Consider the following 20612-nt stretch of genomic DNA (forward strand, 5'->3'; position numbering starts at 1 on the left):
GTCCCTCCCTCCGACCCAATACCTTTGGGAATGGGCTGCAGAGCCAGCAGTCTGGACAACAGCTCCCTCCCTGCCTTGGGTTTTTTTTTTTTTTTTTTTTTTGGCAGGGCCCCAGACTCCCCCTGCCCATGTTTGGCTTTAGACAGAGATGCGTTTTGTGAGGGCTGACCGTTGGCAGCGAGGAATCATCGCAGGGCAAAAGCGCGCCTCTCCTGCCAGAGCCATCATCACCCAGGCTGGACGGGGGGGGGGGGAGAGAAAGGGGTCTGGGTGGGGGGGGGCATCCTGGCTGCAGCAGGCGGCTGCTAAAACCCAAGAAGCACTTTTGGCGCAGTGCTTTCAGGAGCCGCTCTCTTCTGCGGGATACAAAATGCCCAGAGTGCCCTGGGCACACACTGGCAGGGAGCTTTCCCTAACCCCCAAGGCAACAGTTTGCCGCCTCTGGTTGCTCTGTCCAGACCTGTGGAGGAGCTTCTGCCAGCAGGAAAAGACACCCCTGCTCCCCCCCCAACCGCCACCGCCAGGCCGTCACTCACTGGGCGCATCGCAATCCACACAGAAGCTGTTTCCGCGCACGGTGCGGATGGACTGCAGAGCGAGCGCATCGCTGTGGCTGCCCAGGCGAGCCTGAAAGAAAGGCAGAAATTGTGTCCTGTGAGGGGTTCCTGTCTCCCCCCATCTGCCTCCTCCCTGCTCAGGGCTACTGGGGAGGGAGGGGGAGGCAGCAGGAGCAAGTCTCCCCCCAGCCAATGCACAGACTACAGGGCCTGATACTGGGGCTGAAGCGCCATCACGGTGACCATCTCCCGCCCAATTTCCTTGGGTACCATGAATCAGAACTGCCAGGATCTTTGGACCTGGATGCTCCCAGCCCCCCCCCCCCGCTTTCAGATCTGCTTGTGCACCCCCAGCAGTGAGAGAAAGTGAATTTGCCCATGTGCAAGGACACTCCGGCAGCTGGGTCCTGCCTCGACGGCCAGGTGCGCTGCGGGCGTCTTGCAGGTGCCAAGCCAGAGAGACCCTCCTCAACCCAGACAGAGGTTCTGCCCCAACCCAGGGCTCTTCTGCTGCCCCTGCCCTGCCCTCACCCCATTGCTCCGCCGCTCCTGTCCCCCTAGGAGCAGGGCAACCCCACACCCCTGCCGGTGACACGGGATGGCACCCCGGCCCATGATCCCCTCCCGGCAGGCTGCGGATCACAGCCGCTTTGCCCCCCCCCCCGGCAGACCTACCTTGTTCTTGCTGCTCTCGCAGCCCTGGAGACTGGCCAGGATCTGGCTCTCAATGGCTTGCACCCAGAGCTCCCTCTCCTCTGCCGTGGAGGCCTCAAAGAGCCACGACTGGCCCGTCAGAGACACAATGACAAACTCAAAGGACTCGTCTTGCTCTGGAGGAGAAAGAGAGGCTCACTTGAAATGAACAACTACCTGACTCTTAGAAGACATCTGAAGGCAGCCCTGTTTAGGGAAGTTTTTAATGTTTGGTGTTTATTGCATTTTTAATATTTTGTTGGAAGCCGCAAAGAGTGGCTGGGGAATCCATTTGGATCCATTGCTCCGTGTCCGCTTCTCTGGAGCAGCAGAAAACAACCTTTCTCCCTCCTCTATGTGACATCCTTTTATATATTTGGATATGATAGCCATGTTCAAATATATAAAAGGATGTCACATAGAGGAGGGAGAAAGGTTGTTTTCTGCTGCTCCAGAGAAGCGGACACGGAGCAATGGATCCAAACTACAAGAAAGAAGATTCCACCTAAACATTAGGAAGAACTTCCTGACAGTAAGAGCTGTTCGACAGTGGAATTTGCTGCCAAGGAGTGTGGTGGAGTCTCCTACTTTGGAGGTCTTTAAGCAGAGGCTTGACAACCATATGTCAGGAGTGCTCTGATGGGGTTTCCTGCTTGGCAGGGGGTTGGACTCGATGGCCCTTGTGGTCTCTTCCAACTCTAGGATTCTATGATTCTATGATTCTAGATGGGCCGGGTATAAATAATAATAATTTATTATTATTATTATTATTATTATTATTATTATTATTATTATTATTATTTGCAGAGGGCTGAGTGGATGGCAGCTGCCAGATGGCCAAAGCAGGCAAGCTCTTTCTCCAACCCAGTACCTTGTCTCCAGCAAAGGGGAGACACGTCACAAACCTCGTTTCCTGGAGGAGAGTCGGGTGGTGCGAGGGATGGCAAAGCCCCCACGCCATTTAGGCCCCAAACCTTGACGTGCAGCCCCTGTCACTGACTCCCAGGCAACCTTTGTCCCTCTATTACTCCCCTCCTTTAGGGAACCACTTAATCCATTTCTACCCCACCCTAATCTTCAGATGGGCAGCATCAAAGTCCCATCAAATGCAACACAACTCCTTAACACGCAGTGCTGTGAACGCAACGTTGCAAGCCACCCCTTATGAAGGGTGGTCTATACAGTCCGAGTGACGATGTCCCTCCTACCAGGGGGAGCCCAGATCCACCCCTCTCTGGGCAGAAGGGTCTCTCCCCACGGCTTGCACGGACCAGACTCAGCACGGCCGAGACAAGCATCATGCATGGGCAGCAGCATCCAGCCGACGAGTCACAACCCAGAAGTGCCTGGTGGCCGGACCCAGGCTGGACTGTGCTCACAGCAGCAGCACCTTGGGGAGAGGCAAGGAGAAAGATGGACAGAGAAAGAGAGAGCAGCTCCAGGGGGGTGAGGGAAGCAGCCGTAGGCAGCAGACTGTTCTCACCACCTGGTACTGCGCTGCAACGCCCACCGGACCCGGCACCGGAAGGCAGGCAGGCAGGCCGAGGCGGATGGGAGTGGTGGTCCAGAGCTGATGTGTGCAAACTGGCCCAGAATTGGGGCATCCGCACTCAGGAAGAAGCACTTCCCAGGATCAGTCCACAATCCACTTCGGCCAGGACTCCAGCCATGCAGTGGGGGGGGCAGTGAGGCTCCCCTGGCAGCCACAGCCTCTGTCCTGCCCATGGCTGCACCCGGGGCCTGGCTGCCCCCGGGAGGAGAGAGGCAGCCCCTCCTCAGGAGCAGCAGCAGCAGCACTGCAGGGTCACCTGCGAAGGGAGACCCCCAGGGCCCCACACAGTCCAGGAGGAGCAACTGGTGGCCTGCAGGGCGACTAAATGGCCTCAGGCAAAAATGATGGAGGGATTTTTTGGGGCATGCTTTTATTTTAGGACCTAGTCCAGTTTGGGGAGGAGGTGCGCAGCGGCCAGAGCAAAGCAGTCTCTTGACCTTTCCTGCAGGGGCCTCCCAGAGTGGCCCCATCCGGAGACAGGACAGGGGCCAGAAGATGGGCAGCTTGTAGGGGCTGTCGAGGGGGGTTCCCCCCCCAGGGCGGATGCCTGCCCAGCTGCTGCTGCTGCTGCCCTGGAGGGGAGTTGCCGGGGGCCAGGAGTAATCATCCCATGCGATGTCACAGCCCAGGCTCCAGCTCATAGCAAAATGATGTGTAATTCCCTAATTAGTGTTATGCAAATAACATCCTCAGCTCCATAATGTGGCTTCCTCACTCTCTGTGAGAGACAGGCAGGCAGGGCAGAGCCAGGCCCCTTCCCCAGGCCCCACGCTCCCTCGCCCCCAGGGGCACCTGCCTTGCGCCCCCCACACCCAGGCAGGTCAGGCAGGGGGCTCCAGGGAGGGCCCTTGGGAGGCCCCCCCAGCTCCAGGGAGCGCCTCTGCGCCTGCCAAGCCACAGGCCTGGCACAAGCACCTTCGTCCCTGCAGCTGCCCAAGGAGTCCTCCTAGCAGGAGCAAGGCCAGAGAGCAGGCAGCCCTCCGAGCAACGGACCATTTGCCTGGCAGAGGCTGGATCACAGAAGCCTGGAGCCACAGAGCCGGAAGGGTCATCCAGCCCACCCCCCTGCAATGAAGCCAAGGACAGGCGGCTGGATTAGGCCCCCCTAGTCCAGCCTCCTCTTCTCACAGTCAACCGGAGGGGAACCAGCGAGCAGAGCAGGCGCCCAAGAGTCCTCTCCACCAGGGGGGTGGGGGCCCAGAGCCCGGCCTCCCTCTCCAGATGGCGCCCGCTCAGCTAGGGGTCGGGGCTCCCAGCTCCCTCCTTCCAGCGCCACTCCCTCCCCCAGTGCATCATGGGAAAGCTGCCAAGGCTTTAAGCCTGTTGCCCACCCACCTCTTGAGGGGAAGGGCAGAGAGAGAGACAGGTGGGGTTCAGGGGAGAAAGCCTTGGCCAGCCCTTCTCTTGGCTTCCCACACCTCTGTCTCTGCCCTGAGCATCTCCCTTTGAACCTTTCGGGCCCCAAGGATTGCCAAACCCTTCCTGACCCCCTTGTGACTGTCCTCTGCCCCTTCTTAGACAGGAGAGTGGGCATCGCTGCAGGCTCCTTGGTGCCAGTCACAGGTGCAACATCAGGAGGCACTGCTTGGGGCGACAAAGCCATGGCGCTCTGCCCACATTTCCGTGCCAGCCAGTCATCCGTCTCCGGCCATCCCTGCCCTGGCAGGTGGGACCTTGAGAGCTGCAGCAGGACTTGGGGGCCCCCGGAGGAGACCCCTGGAGGAGGACATGTGGCCTTATGCATGCCAGTCCCTTGCCCACCTCGCCCCCCACAGCCTGTGCCTGGAACAGAGGAGGTTTCTGTGCCATGAGGGGAGGTGGCAGCAGCCCGGGCATCTCCCCCCCAGGGGTCCTCTCCATTTCTGCGGGACTCCAATGCGGAGAAACAATGGGGAGGGGGAAGACAGCTCAGCGCCTCGCCATGCAGCCCCCCCCCCATTTCAGTGCATTCCTCTGGGCCCAGCAGCTCACTCCCCCCTCCCCAAACTCATTAGCTCAGTGACTGACCAACTGAGAAATTAGAGGAGCATTTGGGTAATTTGACGAGAGACTGGGATGGGTTTCTGCGGAAAGGCTGGCGAGGGGGCCGTGGGGGGCTTGGCACAGAGAGTCTCCTGCTCCGGATCTCTCGCTTGCCGTGGGGCTGGCCGGGAAGGGTGTGAGAAGGGGGGGGGGTGCGGCTAAGCCACGTCTGCGTGCGGCTCCCCAGGAATTAGTGGGCAGTGGAATGAGCGAGTGCGTCTCTTGATTATTTTTTGATGATGTTTCGCAGGCTGAACGCTCTGAAGTACTCCTGAGCAAGCCAGGCAGCCTCCTCGCCGCGGCAGCGGCTGCTAATGGGTGTTAACCCCGCGACCTCGTCTCCAACGCTGCCTGGGCAACAAGCCCTCCAAATGAGAGGGAAATTAGCAAGGCCACGAGGGGAGCAGGGGAGCGAGGCCAGGACCCCCCTTGCTTGCACCTGCTCCCCAGGGCATCTTTCGAGGAGGGAGCACGTGCCGGAGGAGTCCAGGGGGGACGTCCCTCGGCAGGTGTCGTGGGAGGAGGGAGAGATCCGCCACCCCACTGGCTATGGGGCTGGCCCCATGCCACCCTCCGCTGCTCCACGGCAAAGCACCTGCCCCCTTGCCTTCTTCACACCAGGGCTGCTGGTGCGAGCGGGATCAGCAGCCGGGCCCCTCTCTGGCCCCCCATGCCCAGGGACCCCCACGAGCAAGGCTGCCCCCTGGCATCATGGCAGCCCCTCATCGCTCCGAGAGGGACTTGGCACCTCCGCAATCGAGCAGGCGTTGTGGGGGGGATGCACGAGGCGGGCGCCATTCGTAAATGTCATTGCGCTACCGCCTCATTTTGCAGCTCATTAAACCCAATATTCCTAACCTGTATTAGTGCATCAGGGAGAGCCCCCCTCCTCCCCCCTCCACCCCACACTGCCAGGCAGACGGAGGGAGCCCACAAGCACACGGCTGAAGGCCGCCCCACAGAAACGGAGCGGGGGGAGCCCTCACAAGCGAGGAGTGCCTCCCCCTGGCACAGCCCCTGTGGTTGGGGGCCAGGAAGGGGCAGCCAGAAGCAGGGGATTGGGGGGCTGGAGAGGGGAGGGGGGCATGGCAGCTTCCTAGCTTGCCCCTCCATTGCAGGAAGTGGGGAGGCAAGGTTGCCAAAGGGACATGGGGCAGGGTGGGGGGCACGGATCCAGCAGGGCTGTCAAGGAGCAGGAGGCACACGGAGACGGGCGTAATCCCTGGCAATCTGGTGGGGGCCGCTCAGGAGCGCCCACCAGCCGGCAGCAAGGGGTTCTCCGACAGGCCCTGACAGGCAGCATTAATCACAGCCACCGCCCCAAAGAAACTCTTTGCCAGCCGCCGGTTTCCCTGCGACAAAAGCACATCACTGGGCTGCTGCTCAGGAAGGTGCTGAGGGGCTGCCAGGCCGGCGCTGAGTCCCTTGCCTCCCTCCTTAAGCCCAGGAAGACTTCATTGGCCAGGGACAGACAGACAGCCAAGGGATCCTGGCCGGGAGGAAGTAGCTGAGGAGGAACCCGGCCCCGATCCCTGGCTCCCCAGCCCCACCGGCCAAGTTTTGCCCCCAGGAGTTCAGCTGCCACACACCCAGCTGCTCAGGGAGTTTGCAAAAGTTGGGCCGGGGGGGGGGGCTGCTCCGCCACCCTCTGCCACAGCTGCCTGACGCGCCCCGGTGCACTTTGCAGACGCTCCCTGAGCAGTTTGACACAGTGGCGGCGGCGCCTCGCTCTTTAACATGCGGCCATGTAAAAAAGCAACAGCTCCATGCGTGATTTATGATACTTCAGAACAACGAAGATTCAATTGCGCCGCACGTCCTCGCCTCTGATTACCTCCTAAATGAGATAAACTGATGGCAATTCATCCCGAGACCTCACCCACTCTCCCAGGGTGCCAACCTGAGGCACGGGGGCCTGCCTGGCTGCGGGAAGCCCCCTCCCCAGCCCCAAATGCCTCTTCCGCTGGGGGGAAAGGGGGCCCTGGCGTGGGATAGGGGGAGGGGGATGCAGCGAGCCAGCAGATTCCTGGGCGCTGCAAAATGAGGGGGTTGGGGGGGCCACATCAAGCTGCAGGGAAAGAGGGCCAGGTCTGCCCTACCCACAAGTCTGCCCCAAATCGTCATTCTGCACAGAAGGTGCAGCAAGGGATAAATAGGTGCTGGAGTTGAGAATGCAAAGCCCCTCTTCCCCCGAGAGGCCCTGGGGTGTTGCCAGAAGGAGCCATGGGGGTTCCTGAGCATGTGAAGAGATCCACTAACCAATGCAAATGCCTTTCCTCTGGGGAGGAGAAGGCCACCTTCTGCGCAGAGAAGGGGCTTGCTGACCTGCACCCCTGAAAGCCTCAAGGATGTCCTAGACCCCCCGGTTTAACTCAGCTCCCCCAGGACACACAGCTCACAAGCCTAGGCAAGGGGAACACGAACACCCACCCACCCACACACCCCAGACCAGGCACGGCACAGACTAGGAGGAGACAGGCTCAGCGGAGGTCTCCCCCTCCCTCCTTGAGGACTAGCGGCCTCACTGTCAAGGCAGCAGATATTTACTTCTCCCCCCTGCACAACCCAAGCTGCCCCATTTAACTCAACCTGGGCAGTGTCTCCTCCTTGAGCACAACGCACGACCCCCTGAGCAAGCGAGAAGCCCCTTCCCCACAGACCCCGGAGGGAAGGCTGGGCTCTCCTGGGAAGCACAACGCCCCTGCAGGCTGGCCTTGGAAAGGCCCAGGCCTCGAGGCTCAGGACAGGCCCCAGCCCTGACCGCTCTCAAGGCCCTCCCAGCTGGACTCTGCGCATGCTCTGGAGGCTGAACGAGGGGGCTGGGCTAGGTGCTTCTTGGGCTGCCTCCCAATTCTACAGTTCTGTGATTTTACGCAGCCTCCGAGGAACCAGCGGCTGCTTGCCTGGGATGGAAGCCCCCACCCCGTTGCCCTCTCCTGGGGGCTCCTGCGCCTTGAAGGGGGAAGCAGGCCCACCCTTCCCCAAGGTACCTTCGGCCACTGTCCCAGCCCCGTCCGGCCGGCTGGTGCCCGTGCTCTTTTTCCGGCGATGCTTCTTCCTGTTGGCGTGGGGGGACGGCGGGGGCTCCAGCTTGGGGCTGGCAGTGCTGGACACGTTGGGGCTGGAGCTGAGGGAGTCGGCGGTGCCGTTGGCTGGGGGCGGAAAGAGGAGAGAGAGCGTCAGACGCGCCGTCCGCGGCACACCCACCCCACTGACCCCCATGCCCCACGGAAGTGGGGTTGGTCTGGATGACACCTGGGAACCCCCAACTCTACAATAAAAGCAGGCAACCCACCCCTCTACTACCTTCCTGCCCCTAGGAAGGCACCCCCTTTGGGGGATATCAATGCCTCCCCTGCCCCCCCCACTGAAAGGGCCAGGCCACCCCCCGAGGGCAGAGCAGATCCCCCCCGCCAATGGGGCAGGAACGGGAGGGTCTCTGCGAGTGCCTCCATATCCCTGCCTGCCACGCGCCAAATTTATCCTCAATCATACTGTTCCTTACAATTAATAGCAGAATTAGAAACAATCAGGGAGCTGGCTAATTACTGTCAATTAGAGTGCGCTAATCAAGCTCCGATCACACACACATGCACACACGCCGCCGCAGCTCTCACCATTAAATGTCAAATTTCATTAGAGACCAGCAACAAAATCAGAAGCCTGACATTCAATTCCAGCCGCGGAGCAGAGAGCGCCGGCTCCCAATCAGCATAAATGCGGAAGCCCCCCCGCCAGGCGCTCCAGACCCCCCCGGCCCAACTCCACCCTCCTCGGCTAGGGAACCCGGGCAGTGCTGCCCCTGCACCCCCCAAGGGCAGGGGCTTTTTTTGGGGGGGGCTCCTCCAACCCCAGAGAGACATTGGTCTCCCTTCACTGGGAGTGGGGGGGAGTGGGCTGCCCCCGCCCTTCTGCAAACAGACCCCTGGCACAAACAGCAGACTCACCTGCGTTACTAAAAAGCCCCCAACGTCCCACCACCCAACGTTCATTTTGTAAACCGCTTTGAGGTTTCCTACAATCAAGGGGTGTGCAAATTTTACAAAATAAAATGAATGAAACTACATCAGGTTGCGCACAGGATGAAATGCACAGAGTAGGAGCCGATGCCCTGAACGCCAACTGTTTTGTGAGCAGGACTTTGGGGGGGGCCCTGGGGGAAGCCCCTCTTGCTTCTGAACCCCTGCCATGCCAGGGGGCAGGGAAGACAGGCAGGTGGTGGTGGTGGGATGAACTGCCTTTGGATCCTGCCCTGCTCAGGATCGCCCCCCCCCCGGCTGCAGACGTTAGCGAGGGAATCAGGGCCCTGCAGAGACAAGCCAGCAGGGCCTCAGCCACAGGCGGAGAGGGGCAACGGAAGGGGCAGAGCAGAGAAAGGGGTCTCTCTCAGCCTCCTCTGCAAAGGGAAAGACGCCTGCCAGGCCGGGGGGGGGGAGCAGGGGCCGAATCACTCTGGCGGATCCTGTCCTTGGGCTACAGACCCATCCGTGCTCAGCTGTGGGGTTCTTGCCGCAGGAAAGGCCTGCCCATGTGGCAGCCCCACGTGTCGCAAACCCAGCCAGGGCCAATGTGGGGAAGGGGCAGAGCTTGGCAGCAGAGCAGAGGCCCTGCAAGACACCCACCCCAGGCCCCTGCCTGTCCGTGCAGACACCACTGGACCAAATGCTCCGTCTCAGAATGAGGAGCCTGCCTCTGTTCCTAGCTTGGCTGCATGAACTGGCCCCCTTGCCAGGGGGTCTGGATGGGGCCCAGCCACGGGGACCACACCAAGTCAATGGCTTCTGGGCTGGCGTCCGAGGAGAGGAGAAGCCCTGTCCTTCCTAGGCTTGCCCCGGAGGCCCCGCAGCCACCAGGGCCAACCTCCGAAGGGCTCCTGACCCCCCGGCCCCCGCCCAGGACAGGCGCCCGACTCATGGCCTCCTCCCCACCTCTCTCCTCTGCCAGGGCCCTTTCTCCTGCCAGTGCCTACCAGTCCCGGGGGCCACACGCCACCTCTGGCACCAGGATAGCAGGCGTTGGGCATCGTAGGGGGCAGAGAGCTCCTGCCCTGTTGGCCAGCCTCCCAGGGGCATCTGGCTGGGCACTGGGGGAAACAGCAGGTTGGGGCAAATGTGGCAGGAGGCTCTTTTTATTGCCAGATTGGGGGGGGGGAGAAGCCTTTCCAAGCCAGAGGGCCACATTCTCTTCTGGGGGCATGTGGGGGGCAAGAACGGGCCACCAAAGTGGGTTTCATCAGCTGGGCAAGACTCTGCCCATGCCCACCTGCCAAGCGGAGCTCAAGGACGCCTTGCAGCCGGGCAAAAGCTCCCCAGGAGGTTGCAAGGCAGGGCTGGGGAGAGTCCCAAGGGCCAGGCGGAGAGAATGGGAGGGCCACATTTGGCCCCCCGCTTCCCCACTCCTGCTGGCTGTTCTTCTTCCCAGAGGTTGAGCACCACGGGCAAGGAGGGGGTGTTTTGGAAACTCTCCTGCACCCAGGGGGACCAGGGTGGAATTCGACACCTGCCAGGGCTGCAGGAAAAGCCCTGGGAACAGGGCCAGGTGGTAGCGGAGGGCACCTCAAAGGTCATCCAGACCAACCCGCCTATACGGGAAGAGACTCCTCATCCCAAGCAATGCTCACGCAGGCAGAGCGGTGAACTTTCCCATCTGCCAAGGGCTCCCAGAGCCGTGGGGCTCTCCGGCCACTGTCTGTCCCCCCCCCCCCGGCCTGCTAAAAGGACAGCCTTGCCCACCGCCAGGGGCCAGAGCCCCACTTCCTCTGCTGTGGCCTCTGGCCAGGGCAGGTCCAGGTGGCGCAGGCAGGGCCCTCCCCACCTGGGTGATGGGCGAGGAGCCCTCTGCCATGCCCCACATCCACTGGCTGGCTGGCTCCCGCCCGCTCACTCGTTCTCTCCCTCTCTCTCTCTCTCTCTCTCTCTCTCTCTCTCTCTCTCTCTCTCTCTCTCTCTCTGCCCCATCAGCAGTAACAGTCTGATTAATTCGCTTCCAGCAGGGAGCTGATGGGGCCAATGATGGAGGCGCTGCATCAGGCGCGCCGAAATTGATAGTTTTTCACAGTTACAAATGAGGAGCCTCCCCAGCTCCAAATGGCGGCGGCGCAGTCGGACTCCGGTAATGATCATAAAGAGGCTCTCTTTAAACTGCGAAAGCCCCTGGGAGGGAGTGGGGGGGCGGCTGCCGCGCTAATGAGAACGACAAGGGGGCGAGCAGGCATGGAAATGGCTCCTCCACTCTTGATGTGCATTTAACTGCTTTTTTAGTGCGGCGGCAAGAGCCAGGAAGCACCGAGTGATGGATGCCGCACAGAAGCATTTATTTTCCAATTCGGCAAAGTGGCTACGTTGGGAAATGTATGAATTATTTTAATTCACTCAACTGTCCTGAAACACCCGTGCAGGAGGGAGGGAGGGAGGGAGGGAGGGAGGGGGGAGGCAGGAGAGATTTTTGCTGGGGCTCCTGCTTGTTGCAGCCAGACAACGGGTGCAGCACATCCAGGCAGGCAGGCGTGAGAGGGTGGCCAGAGCCTTCCCCTGGGAGGCAGAAGACCCTTGCCGCCCCTCTGCCCCTCTAGGCCTGACCTCCGACCTCCCCTGGTCCTGGGCAAAGCGGGGCCTTGCCTGGGGTGGCCCCTTTTCTCCTGCCTTCTCCCCTTCCCAATCCCTGTGGAAACACTTTGGGGCCCCAGGCTTGGAATAAAGAGCAGAACATGGAGAGGGCAGAGGAGTAAGGCAGAGGGGAACCCCCACCTCCCGGGGGGTGGGGCAACCTCTGGCCTGCAGATGCCCCACGCCATGGGCTGAGCTCTGAAGACGGGGGCTGAGATATGGAGGGGCAGCTGCAGGGGCAAACCGCAGCAGGTCTGCCCACCTCCCACAGCACAAAACTCACAAACCCCTTCCCTGTCCCCCCCCCGTACACACACACACACACACACACACACACACACATACACACACACGGCTGCTGCCACTCACTCACCTGGGTTTGGGACGTTGCTAGGCAGCACGACGGCCTCGTTCCACTGGTCTGCGCTGGAGACAGAGTAGGACCGCTGGTGCATGCCCCCTCCGCCGCCGCCATCCGGCTTCATGCTGAAGCCCACCAGGTTGGTGCCGCTGCCCGAGCGCTCCGAGTGCAGGGAGGTGCTGCTGGCCGAGTGGGGGGCGCCTGCAGGAGAGAGACAGCCCCGGGTGAGGGGGAGACCCACCTGGGCATGTGGGATCTGCAGCGGAGGGATGGAGCCAGGCCCAAGGATTTGGAGGAGGGAGGCCAAGGCCCCGTGGAGGACGCTGGGACCTCTGAGGACAAGAGGAGGCCAGCAGGCAGGTGGAGCCACTATATTTGGGCATGGGGGGCTGGCTGCCCTGATGCCCCCCCATTGTTTGGTGCTCCAGCCCCTCTGCCCGCAAAAAGGCACCTTTGCCCCTAAAGGCTACAGGTAAGCTGCTAATTGGCGCTGCTTTACGATGCCTTAAAAACACCTGTCGAGGGCAGCTTGGGGAAACAGCTTTGTTGAGTCACCTCAGCTTCCCACCCCAGCCACCTCCAAAGGGGGGCAGCAGCAAGCTGTGCCCCCTCCCTCTGCCCCCAGTATGTGGTCCTTGGGGCCATTTGCCCGAGAGGCTGATGGCAGTTTCCTGTGGTGGGGAAATGGACAAGGGAGCCAGACAGAGGCAAAGGCCAGGGTGAGAAGGGGGCCACGCTCCTGCCAACCACAAGTTCTGACCTGCCTGCCCGTCTGTGCCCGCAGCAGCCAAGCCCACCCACCTCTGGCCTGGCACCTCCTGACTCATCTGATGGAAAGGGCAGCAGGAGGGGCATCAGGGGGAGGGAGACAGAGAGACAGTGGGGTCCTGTGAGGGACCAGCCTGAACCCCTGGCCAGAGAACCTCGGAGGGGACATGGCAGAGTCTGGAGGCAGAGGGCTTGTCCCCCTGCCCTTCTTGATGCTTAATGCCTCCCTCCTGCTCTAGCAAAAACACCACACGCCCTTCAGGATTCCCCCCTTGGCACTGCCAACCCCTTGGCACACAGGAACTCTCACTCTGCCGGCGTGTCCCGGCATTTATATCTTCTTACAATACGGGAACGAAACTTTTGGGAAGAACCAAGCAAAAGCCGTCAGTGAGGACGCTGCTCCCCCCCCCATTGCACTGAGCAAGGGGGCCAGGCAGCCCCAGCCGGCCAACCCACCCCTCCCCCCCATTTCAAGGAAGCTGCCCCATCTTCCCAGCCCTGGGCACTTCCAGAGAGAAAGGGGCAGAGGACAAGCACTCCTTGTGGGCCCAAGACTGATCCCGGAAGGCGAGGCCTGGGAGACCAGGGAGAGAGCCACAGGCTGGGGCTGAAGCTGCCTGGCAGCCCCCCAGATGGACGGGGCAAAGGGGAGGGGGCACAGAGGCTGATGGGGAGACAAGGGGGCACCATCCTGGCTAGACTCCCTCCTTGGAAGGGGGCGGACTCTCCTTCCCTGAAGGTTTTTAAAGAGAGGCTGGACAGCCGTCTGTCAGGGATGTGTTGGCTGTGATGTCTGCATTGCAGGAGGTTGGACTAGATGCCCTTTGGAGATCCCTTTGCAACACGACGATTCAAAGAGGAGCGCAGTGTGGCTGCCCTGGGGCTGCGTCAGCCTGTGCCAAGGCAGCCCCCGAGCCCCTGCTGCCCACCCCACACAGCTGGGGCTCCAAGCAACGGCAGCTGCTCTCAAGCCAAACCCGGCCAGAGCCTTGTGCTGATATTTATCTCTGTGCCACAGAGAGCAAGCCCTGGACCTGACCATTGCCAGGACAGGTGTAAAGGGGGCTGGGGTCCGAGGGGAGCCTTGTTGCTCCGCTGGCCCCCTCCCCTGCCCCACCCTGGGATGAGTGACAGGGCCGCCCGCTCTCTGCTCCGCTGAGCTCCCCCTCCCTCTGGCGGTTCAGCGCCTGAAAAACACGTGTAAAACCATGACACTGACTTTGCCTCTAATTAGCCCTTAATTTACAAGACATACTCGGAAGGGTAATTAGCTGGTGCTCGGCTCCCGGCTGCCACATCCATCTCTCTTGCTGCCTTCCCTGGCAGGAGGGGAGGGGCCGCAGGAGCGGCAGGCGGGAGCAGCCATGGTCAAGACCCCCCCAGCCAGAAGCTGGAGATGACGGGGAGCTGCGAGGTCCCAGCCAGGGCTGCCAGGGAAGACGATTCACTGGGGCAGCAGATCCCAACGTTAATCTTCCTTCCCTCCTTGATCCTAAGGCAGAAATTCTCTCGCCCCTTCTTCCCTGGTGGGGAGATGGACATCATTCTGGGGTCCATCTCAGGGGGCAAAATGTCTTGGACCTGCCTCTAGCAGCGGGAGGAGCAAGAGGAGGAGGGCAGCCTTCTCAAGACCTCCACTCCCCCCACCAGCCACCCTCCCACCTCTGGGCAGAGCAGTGGCATTGTGGGCACAGGCCCTATGGAATGCCCACCCAGCGTCCCCCGGCCCCCCACTCCTGACTTCCATCCTAACACAAGGTGCAACAGGCACACAAGTTTTATGCAGGGAGGGGGAGCTGCCATTCACAAAAGGACTGGAATAATAATAATAATAATAATAATAATAATAATAATAATAATAATAATTGTTATGCCCCAGCCACTCTGGGTGGCTCCCATCAGAAAATTAAAAGCACAATAAAACGTCAAACATTAAAAACTTCCCAATACAGAGCTGCCTTCAGATGTCTTCTAAAAGTCATATAGTTGTTTACAGTGGTACCTCAGGTTACATACGCTTCAGGTTACAGACTCCGCTATCCCAGAAATAGTACCTCAGGTTAAGAACTTTGCTTCAGGATGAGAACAGAAATCGCGCGGCGGTGGCAGTGGGAGTCCCAGTTAGCTAAAGTGGTGCTTCAGGTTAAGAACAGCTTGAGGTTAAGAATGGACCTCCGGAACGAATTAAGTACGTAACCAACAGGTACCACTGTATTTCCTTGACATCTGATGGTTCCACAGGGTGGGTGCCACTACCGAGATGACCCTCTGCCTGGTTCCCTGTAACCTCACTTCTCGCGGCGAGGGAACCGCCAGAAGGCCCTCGGAGCTGGACCTCAGTGTCCAGGCTGAACGATGGGGGTGGAGACGCTCCTTCAGGTCTACTGGGTCTTTGAGGCCGTTTAGGGCTTTCAAGGTCAGCACCAACACTTTGAATTGTGCTCGGAAACATCCTGGGAGCCAGTGTAGGTCTTTCAGGAGGGATGTGACTCAGGGTGGGGCATAAAAACTGGATGAGGCCAGGTGCTCCTCTAGCCTAGCATCCTGTTCTCAAAGGGGCCAACCCATGGTGGGGAACTCTGCCAGCAGGACGTGAGCCCAAGATCAGCCCTCCTTCTGCAGGGAGCTTCCAGCAACCAGAAGCGTTGCTGCCTCCAGCTGGGGATGTCAGAGTCCGGCCATCGTGCCTAGGAGCCATTGAGAGCCCTCCTGTCCAACCCTCTTTTCCAGCCACCCAAGCGGGAGCCCACCGCAGCTTTCTGGGGGAGAAAGTTCCATCGTTTAACTTGGTGCTGCCCGAAGGAGGACTTCCTTTTATCTCCCCTGAATCTTCCCACATTCAGCTCCCTAATTTGGAAGTCCACCTGAGATAAGCATCCTTCCTGTCTCTCCTTTATTTTTTGAAAAAGGACCCTGGTGTGGGATTTGAGAAGAACTCAGGTGAACTACACCTGCTGAGAAGAAGAGCTCCCAAACTGCTCTGGACTAGAACGACTCCAATTTGTCACTCGCCTGAGATGCCAGACAGCCAGTACCTGTGACACACCTGGCTGGGGGGCTCAGAACATCAGTTAGGTTAGCTGAGGTTCTGTGCTGGGCACAGAAAAGGAGGGCCAATGCCCTGCAGGCAAGGATGCCCCCCCCAACAAGCCATAGTTAACAGTGCCCCCCCCACCAGCCGGGGTCCTGGGATCAGCTCAAGGCATGCACCTGACCTGCCTGTCATGATGGACGATACCCTCACATCCCCAAAGCACCCCAGCAGATTCCAGACACTTCCAAGCTACAGGCCCCACAACCCAGGCAGACCGAGTGGATCCAGACATTCAGGTTCAGTCGGGGCTCGTAGGTGGGAGGCAGGAGCCAAGCTGCCAGCAGCTCATCAGCCTGACGTGGTCATTGCCTGGCGCTGGGGGGTGGGGCAGCAACTTGTGTTCATGGCAGCAGCTCTCCCTCTGAAGGTTCCCGGTCCTTGGGAGCTGGCATGCGCCAGGCAAGGCGGGTGGAGCAGGGGGGCTTGGGCAGAAGGAAGCTGGAGGCTGAAATTGCCCATCAGGAGGAAAGGGAAGGGGTCACAGGTGCCCACAGCGCCACAAGCTCGTTCTGCAGTGCTGCAGAAAACGGGCCCAGCACAGTCCTCAGGTGGAGGTCCAAGGGGGGTGGGCGCTCAGAGGGCTCACAGGGGCAGAGCCTCCCCTTGAGTCCCCTGTTTGGGTTTCAAGTGAGGAATTCTGGATAAAGTGCACAATGGGTCACACAACACCCCCCCCCCATTAATTTGCTGCTGTCCTTCATCCAGCCAGCCACTTGCTGTGCCAGTTCAAGGCATGCAAGTCCCTTTCCATTGATGGGGAATCAGTCTTGGCCTTCCCCTCAGAGTGGGCCTGGTGTGTGTGTGTGTGTGTGTGTGTGTGTGTGTTGGGCTGGGGGGGGGGCAGGTGGAGGCTGCTCCACAGCAAAAGCCCCCTGGAAGGACAGCTCACTCACTGCACCCCCTCTGGGCTGGGCGTTGCCCGCAGTGCGTTTGGGAGCAGCAGCCAACAAGGGCAGGAACTTCCAGCCCCATGTGCCCATGGCAAAACAGGGGCCAACAGCAAAGCATTACGTGGCACCCCTGCCAGGCTCCCTCCCTCCCTCCCTGCCTGTCACGCCAGGAGGCCTGACAGTTGACAGACAGAAAAGGCCCCACAGCGGCCTCTGGAAACTTGGAGCCACCCAGTTTGCCCACTAGGAAACTGGCAGGCTCCAGCCACTGCCCAAGGCACCAGAGGGTCCTTTGCTATCGTTCTCTGCAGGTCTCCCGGGAGGCGGCTGAGGGCCAAGAGCGGAGGGGAGGCCTTCTCTTGCAAGGCTCTGGGGAGTCAGGAGGGAGAGAGGGAGGGAGCTTGAGCAGAGAGACACCTCGGAAAGCTATTTCACAGAGCTGTGCAGCTGGAAATGGCATGGCAGGCAGGCGAGGAGTCACTGGAGCAGCCCCTGAGTGTCAGGCCCATCAGCACAGATCTGGGCGCTGGGAAGGGAGCAGCTAGGAGTCAGGCTCAGCCGGCAGAGGACGGGGGGGGGGCTTGCTGAGGGAGAGGCCCTGGGACAAATGACCCCCACCCCCTCTTTCTCCTCAAGGTGAAGGCAGGAAGGTCAAGGTCAAGGTAAAGGGACCCCTGACCATTAGGTCCAGTCGCGGATGACTCTGGGGTTGCCCGCTCATCTCGCTCTATAGGCTGAGGGAGCTGGCGTTTGTCCACAGACAGCTTCCGGGTCATGTGGACAGCATGATTAAGCTGCTTCTGGTGAACCAGTGCCGCACACGGAACGCCGTTTACCTTCCTGCCAGAGCGGTACCTATTGATCTACTTGCACTTTGAGGTGCTTTCGAATTGCTAGGTTGGCAGGAGCTGGGACCGAGCAACGGGAGCTCACCCCGTCACTGTGGGGATTCGAACCGCCAACCTTCTGATCGGCAAGTCCTAGGCTCTGTGGTTTAGACCACAGCGCCACCCGCGTCCCTGAAGGCAGGAAGAGGCTGTGCCAATTGTCTTCTGCTGCTTCGGAGGGGAGGACCCGAACCAGCGGATTCAAAGGACAAGAGATTCTGACTAAACCTCAGAGAAAGCTTTCTGAGGGTGAGAGCCGTTTGCTGGCAGGACGGACAACCTTGGAAGGTGGTGGGTTCTCCTTGCTTGGCGGTTTTTAAGCGGAATTTGGTTGGCCACCTGTCAGGGATGCTTCGGCTGGGATTGCTGCATCGCAGGGGGTCAGACTCAATGACCCTTGGCAGTCACTTCCAACTCTGCAATCTTGATTCTAGGATTGCTCACAAGGACAGATCCCAATACAGTGGTGCCCCGCAAGACGAATGCCTCGCAAGACGAAAAACGTGCAAGACGAAAGAGTTTTCTGTTTTTTGAGTCGTTCCGCAAGACAAATTTCCCTATGGGCTTGCTTCGCAAGACGAAACGTCTTGCGAGTTCTTGCGAGTTTGTTTCCTTTTTCTTAAAGCCGCTAAGCCGTTAATAGCCGCTAATTTCGTCTTGTGAGGCACCACTGTAACTGCTGAAACACATCAAGGCAGCTGATGGCTCTTGCTCCCCTTAGATGGGCTGTCTCTGGCAGAAACTGGCACACCTGCGCTGGCTCTGTCTGAGCAGGAGGCAGCTGGGGGACCAGCTCACCTTGAGCTCCTTGGCGAAAGGTGAGGGGCAAATGCAGTAATGAAAGCAAACACCCACGGAACCCCTCCTCCCAAAAAGCCCAGCCTTGTGGGGCTCAGGGGCTTAGCTTTCGATACAAGATCTTTATTGTCACTGCCCCATACAGAACAATGAAATTGAAACATCTACACAAGACATTCAAAACCCCCTAAAAACTCTGAAACCCCATTTTAAAATACAATATACTACAGAGAGACTCCTTATACTGCATTTAAAACAAGAATTGCATTTGGGTAGAAACTGTTTCTCAGGCAGCTAGTCCTGGCCTTTATAACCCTGTACCTTCTTCCAGAAGGCAGAAGCTGAAAGAGATCATTTCCGGGTTTCCAAGCTGTGTCTGATCGGGAGGGACCGGAGATGCTTAACAGGACATTGTGCTCTTTCTTATCCTATGATGCTCATTTTGCATCAAATGTGCAAGTTGCTCCTCAACTAAAACATGACTGCCTCGCCAGAGTGGTGCATGCTCTGGTTATCTCCCGCTTGGACTACTGCAATGCGCTCTACGTGGGGCTACCTTTGAAGGTGAACCGGAAACTACAACTAATCCAGAATGTGGCAGCTAGACTGGTGACTGGGAGCGGCTGCCGAGATGACATAACACCGGTCTTGAAAGACCTACATTGGCTCCCAGTACGTTTCCGAGCACAATTCAAAGTGTTGGTGCTGACCTTTAAAGCCCTAAACGGCCTCGGTCCAGTATATCTGAAGGAGCGTCTCCACCCCCATCGTTCTACCCGGACACTGAGGGCACCGAGGGCCTTCTGGAGGTTCCCTCACTGCGAGAAGCCAAGTTACAGGGAACCAGGCAGAGGGCCTCCTTGGTAGTGGCACCCACCCTGTGGAACTCCCTCACACCAGATGTCAAAGAGAACAACAACTACCTAACATTTGGAAGACATCTGAAGGCAGCCCTGTTTCGGGAAGCTTTTAATGTTTGATGTATTATAGTATTTTAATATTCTTTTGGAAGCCGCCCAGAGTGGGCAGGGTATAAATAATAAATTATTATTATTATTATTATTATTATTATTATTATTATTATTATTATTATTATTCACAACAGCTCAGGGAGCTGCCTTCTACTGACACCCCCCCCTCCGAGGGGCCACCGAACCCAGTCCGGCCAACACCCCCTGAAATTCCCCTGGCATTGCTGCCAGAGACCTTTTAAGAAGGAAATGCTCTGGGAACTGAGCATGGCAAAGTCTGAGCTCCCTGGCCTCCGCCACTGACCAGACCCCTCCCTCCTAAGGCAGGAGCAGTGTTAGCATTGACGGCGATTCATTCATTGCCTCCTAAACCAGTCTCAAGGCGATTCACATACAAAATAAACAGTTAAAAACACAAAAAGCCTCCAGCGCATTTGTCCAAAGCCCTAACAGGTGAACAGTGGTGGCAAAGACCCATTTCTGCAGCTGGCAAAGCCTGTTGAGAGTCGAAAGGAAAAGGCCCCCACCCTCTCTTTGTTTACTTGACCTGTGCCCCCTCCATCAGTGGAACTGGCATCATCCCGGGCACCCCATAATACCCTTTCCACATTGGCAAGAACTCAATGATTCCAGAGCTACCCTGTGGAACTCCCTGCCTCTTGACATCAAGCAGGCGCCTTCACTGGACCTTTCACAGAGCCTGTTAGAAAATATTCTTGCTTAAACCAGCCTCCCCAGACGCTTAGAAAGTTGCTGTGAATCTTAACTGGTTTTAGTATTTTAATTTTGTGTGTGTCTTAAAACTATTGAAATGTTATCCTGGTGTTCTCATTTTATGCTTTTGCAAACCACAACCAGGCGGTGTGCAATTTCACGAAATAAAAAAAAACATGAAACAAATAAAAATGGAGACCCTTTCAGAATAAAGAGCGGAACAGTAATACTGCCAGGGCGTTTTGTGAGGAGAGCTCTGCTGCCGCCAGATTGCTCTGGATGACCGAAGAAGCAGCACTCTGAGGCGCTGGAAGGAACACACACAAAGGATTTTAATCTGTTTTAGTATTTTAACTTTTGCACGCTTTAAAGTACAGCTGTATTTTCATCTTGATTTCCTTCCTTTATCCTTTGTAAACCATTTTGAGGTTTTTGTTTTTAACAAGCAAGCAGCATACAAATTTTTATGACACAAATCAATATATAAAGGTGCAGCCCCCCCCCCCCGAATGAGCGGCTGGTGCAAGCCAGGCAGATCTGCCAAGCAGACACACCCACCCCACACAGTGGTGAGGCCGCTGCTGGCGCCTCCTGAACTCAGGCCCCCTCCACCCACCGGAGGATGGGGGAAGGCTTGGCAGGACCCCTGGGAACAATGCCAAGGGCCCGGCCAAGGTGGGGCAGTTCCACTGTCAGG

The 20612-nt window shown here is 58.7% G+C and overlaps 1 protein-coding gene across 2 annotated transcripts in view; it reads right to left on the reverse strand.

The window, feature by feature from the left end:
* AGAP3 (ArfGAP with GTPase domain, ankyrin repeat and PH domain 3) overlaps positions 1-20612 on the reverse strand; it is a 115503-nt gene that overhangs the window by 5274 nt on the left and 89617 nt on the right. For both annotated transcript variants that reach the window (XM_081164191.1, XM_081164190.1), the window contains exons 12-15: positions 11803-11991; positions 7815-7976; positions 1233-1387; positions 537-627 (exon numbers count right to left, since the gene is read on the reverse strand). In XM_081164191.1, the coding sequence (XP_081020317.1) occupies positions 537-627; positions 1233-1387; positions 7815-7976; positions 11803-11991 (597 nt within the window). The remainder of the gene's footprint in view (positions 1-536; positions 628-1232; positions 1388-7814; positions 7977-11802; positions 11992-20612) is intronic.

The sequence above is a fragment of the Podarcis bocagei genome (genome assembly GCF_964188305.1).
Source record: "Podarcis bocagei genome assembly, chromosome: 12".
In the NCBI taxonomy this organism is placed as follows: domain Eukaryota; kingdom Metazoa; phylum Chordata; class Lepidosauria; order Squamata; family Lacertidae; genus Podarcis; species Podarcis bocagei.